Consider the following 4613-nt stretch of genomic DNA (forward strand, 5'->3'; position numbering starts at 1 on the left):
AAAGGAGGAGGGTGAGCGTAGAGCGAGGCGGAGCGGGAAAATTTTATCCCGGGCAACGCCGGGTATATAAGCTAGTATGTTATAAATAAAGCTTGCATTGTAATGTTTTTTTCCAAATTACAATAAGAAGAAAACAGTTAAGTAAAAGTTGCCCGCCAAAAAATTATTTTTCGTGGTAGGTGCGCTGTGGGTTTGGGGAACAGCCCTGCTCCTTTCATTTGTCCTGGGCCCCATGATTTCTGTTTGTGCCCCTGCTCCCCAAATCAAAGAAATATAGGAAACAGTTCACAATTTATTTTTTTATTAAGCATTAAAAAAAAAAGGAACAGAAAGCATAATCCAGACCAGATGTTTGTTGCTGCTAAACCATAGTGACACTGCTATATTCTTACATCACTGTGCAAAATAAAACGTTTGCAGTAATTGCGATCAACACAAAATATATACAAACTAAAATGGTTATTAAAAAAATGACAAGTTAATGGTCCCTGCACCGCGTGCTCTCCAACATTACCCCAATGCAAACAATGTACGACCGTTTATTTCAATGCTACCCCTCCTGGGTGACGTCATTCAACCGCCTCAGCCAATCAGATGCCAGCTTGCCACCCCCTCCCGCCCCCTGCTAGCCGTTGCCAGGGTGACCGCTGCCCGCTGGTGGTGAGAGCCAATCGGGGAGGCCGTGGATGCTTTCGAAAAATTCCAAAAAGGAACAATGAGCAGATACAATGTATCAAGCGGCTCGGCGCTCCGCAGAGAGTCCCGCTGCAGACCAGAGACCTCGTTACAGCAGCAGCCTGCTCCCGCCTCTTCCGTGCTGGAGGGGGCTGCATTGCTCCAGCACCCGAGACAGCGCCTCCCCCCCCTCCGATCATTACATACAACTACACGAATAAAGAAAAAGTCAATGTGCTATGATTTTTTTTTTGTTTGTTTTTTTTTGTTAAAGTCTGCACACCGTCCCCCCCTGCCTGCAATATACCACAAGTCCTTGCTGCAGGCAGCCCCCCCTCCCCTCCGCCTCTCACGCCTTCTTGGACTTGGGCAGTTTGGGCACGCTGGGCTTGGCGCTCTTCTTCACCTTCTTGCTCCCCCCGCTCGCCCCTTTCTTGTGGCTCTTGCCCTTGGCGGCGGTGCTGCCGCCGCCGCCGCTGCTGCTGCTGCTGCTCTTCTTGGACTTCTCTTTCTTGGCTTTCTTGTTGCTCTTCTTCGGGCTGCTGCCGCCGCCGCCCCCGCTGCTGCTGCTGGCGCTGGCCGCCCTCTTGGCCGGCTTGGGCGGGGGGCTCTTCTTCTCGCTGGGACCCCCCTCCAGCTTCTTCTTGTTCAGCCGGAACGAGCCGTTGGCCCCGATGCCCTTGACCTGCAGCAGGGTGTCGTTCTGCACCAGCGCCTTGATGGAGTACTTGAGGTAGGTGCGGCCGTTCTGCTGGTCGAACCAGGCGACCTTCTTGGCCTCGCTGTAGATCTTGGCCAGGGACGAGCCGTTCCTCTCCCCGAGCTTGCGGATCGTGTCCACCACCAGCTGGCTGTACCTGCCCGGCTGGTTCTTCTTCTTGTTTTTTTTCTTGGCGGACCCGCTGGGAGCTGCTGCAGCTGCCGATGAGGATTTACTTCTCTTGCTGGGGGACCTTTTACCAGCGGTGGATGATGCATCATCATCGTCGTCCTCTTCTTCCTCCTCCTCTTCTTCCTCCTCCGCTCCTGCCCCCTCTTCCTCCTCTTCTTCTTCTTCCTCCTCCTCCTCAGTGGTGGGGAGATTCTCCTCTAGCTCTAAAGACATGGTGCTTTGGAAGGGGGGTGGTGGGGGTTGTGTGTGTGTGGGGGGGGGGTCTCGGTGCGCGGTATAGGCGGGGGGGGGAAACTGTATAATGCGCAGCTCTTTTCTCCTCCTCTGCTCGGCTCACAATGAGCCGCCCTCTCGTTCACCGCCTGCTCTTGTACTCGCGGGGCGGACCACGTTGAGGACAACGCACAGCCTCAGCCTGTCTGCGCCTGAAACTTGTGTTTCTTCTGCCCTCTGCAAAGTGTTTTTTCTCCCCAACCCGCGACCCCCCAGCGCTGGCGGCCACCGGCCCCCGCTGTCCGGACTGTGCCCTCCCCATCCCGGCGGGTGAGGGGGACCCTGGACCAGGGAGAGGTGGCAAGAGGGGCAAATTAAAGGGTGCACCCTATGCTGCTGGGGCTGCCAAGGATGGGGGCGTCCTGTTGGTAAGGGGGTGGCTGGGAAGCCTGGGGGGTTAGGGGGTGTTTGAAGGGATGTGTGGACGGGTAACAGCATGAAGGTGCCACCCGGGGCGGTTTGGGGGTGCTAATTGTGAGGGGTTAGTCATTTATAAAGGTTTAATTTGTTACAACTAACACAGTGCGCGCCCCCCCGTGGCAGACTGAGGCAGCGATCAGTAGTCCAAATAATATGAAATGTACCGGGGGGGGGAGAGAGAGAAGGGGCTTCTCCCGCCCCTCGTGTCTCTCTCCCGCCCCTCGTGTAACCCCCTGCAGTGCCGCCGCGGCCTGCAAAGCATTGTTCTGCCAACGCGTTGCTGACACCCCGGCACGGAAAGGGTTAAAGGAATATTGAAGGTCCCATAGGAAACACTGATACAATGTTTCAGAACAGCGTGATTGAATGACATATCAATGAATTATGCATTTGCAAAGCCCCTGCTAGAATAAGACAGCAATAATGTGTATAATGTATACACATACACACACTAGATATATACATACACACACTATATATTTTTTATTGTGTATGTGTGTATATATATATATGTGTGTGTGTGTGTATATGTGCGTGTATATATGTGTGTGTGTGTGTGTGTGTGTATGTGTATGTGTGTGTGTATATATATATATATATATATATATATATATATATATATATATATATATATATATAAATATAAATATATAAATAAATATTTTGATGACTTGGTTGGTTGAGAGCCTTCTAAGGGTAAGTATTAATTAAACTCATTCCATATGAGTAAGACTTGTGAAATCTGTGTGCTGACATTATCATATTATTCTCATTATCTATAATTGTTATTGTGTTCTTATCCCAAAATACTAAGCATCAGAGCCCTGTGACTATGTGCTATTACCGTGCCCCTCCTCCCTGAGCTCCCCCTTATTCACACGCGGTTCCAGCTGACATGCCGGTCACTTACAGGACATTGGGATCTGTGCCCGAGGCATTAACTATTTCCCCGCCTCCTGTGCCAGCCCTGCTTGCAGCCCAGGATATTGGAATAATAACACATCTCCATTTTGAAACCAATTCAGCTGAAATCTCAGTCATTTTATCCCCAGCGTCAGGAGAGAGAAAAAAAGAAGAAAAGAATTGCTGGCTGTTTACGGTTAGCTATTTAGCTCAATAAAACCCCTTCCACCTATAGATGTGATGAGGCCTGCCCTTGTAATGACATGTGACATTGTATATGTGTGTATCACACAGGTCTGCCTCCTGATGCTCATTTCTTTGTGAGTTTTTCTCTGAGCTGCTTTGAGAAAATGCAGATTAAACTGGTTCCAAAACCATTGACAGGATGGAAAGTAAAACTGAATATTCATATGCCCAGTATATACCCACCTCTCCCACAGTGCCATTTTTCTATTATCTTCAATATTGCTCACTTGTAAGACACCAACATATACTGTAGAGCAGCATATGGCCGTGTTACACAAATAACATGACATTGTAGAATCAGAGAACACATTTGATTAGGATCATAATGTATAGTATATCTAAGGCCATTCAATGATGTGAAATAATAGGTTTTTGTTCCTTCTCTTTCATAGGCCTGGTGCTATTTTTGGGGACATTATAGTCCTGGATTTGCAGCTGGTGGATTTAGATTGGTCCCTCTGGTCCCTCAGGGCTGCACCTTTCTGTTACAGGGATATGCTATCATTCTTCTGCCTGGTATACATTTCCTTTGTGAAAAAAATAATTCTGTGTAGCCCCTCCCCCCCCCCGCCTCCCCATCTGAGAAACAAAAGCATATACCATGGACAGCAATTCATATTGCACAGTGTACTATGGCATCTGAACATATAGATGCAGAGTGAGGGGGTATTAGAAGCAAAATCCCAAATCTGTGACTTCTGGGTGCTGACAGGTTTTCATCCTTCCACCTCAATATAGAACAATGTGCAGACTGTTGCTCTTCTACACCTACACACAATACAGGCTGTATATTCAAATCTAATTATTATTTGCATGTTTTCTAAGGCCTTACAATTATTATATTGTAGTTGCATTGAGCCAATATTTTCCGTAGGGTAGTACAATTTTGGGAGGGAGGACAACATTGTTTATATTAAAAGAGACTGCGTGTAGGTTAAAGAGGCAATCCAAGCAGGCACATTTTTTTTTTGCTAATTTTTTAGCATAGGATGGAGGCGGGGGGGGGAGGGGGGAGGGAAGAGGGGGGCGTAGGAGTGGGGGGGGGGGAGGGTGTCTCCAGAGCTGAAAATATGCATTGTTGTCTCCAGAGCTGAACCCATTCATTTCATCTCCTGGGACCCCCTGCGTCTGGAGATACTTAGGCGTGTAAAATAGTGCGTGCCATTTCCAATTGGCTGTGGGATGCTGACGTTGATACAGTCGA

At 48.7% G+C, this 4613-nt stretch overlaps 1 protein-coding gene across 1 annotated transcript; it reads right to left on the minus strand.

Moving 5' to 3' along the window:
• Nucleotides 1–284: 284 nt before the first annotated feature.
• Nucleotides 285–1843, minus strand: LOC142468232 (uncharacterized). Its single transcript, XM_075574543.1, has one exon. It carries the CDS (start codon nucleotides 1778–1780, stop codon nucleotides 1025–1027), a length of 756 nt encoding a protein of 251 aa, XP_075430658.1. The 5' UTR covers nucleotides 1781–1843; the 3' UTR covers nucleotides 285–1024.
• Nucleotides 1844–4613: the final 2770 nt, after the last annotated feature.

This window comes from Ascaphus truei, chromosome 17, assembly GCF_040206685.1.
Source record: "Ascaphus truei isolate aAscTru1 chromosome 17, aAscTru1.hap1, whole genome shotgun sequence".
NCBI lineage: Eukaryota > Metazoa > Chordata > Amphibia > Anura > Ascaphidae > Ascaphus > Ascaphus truei.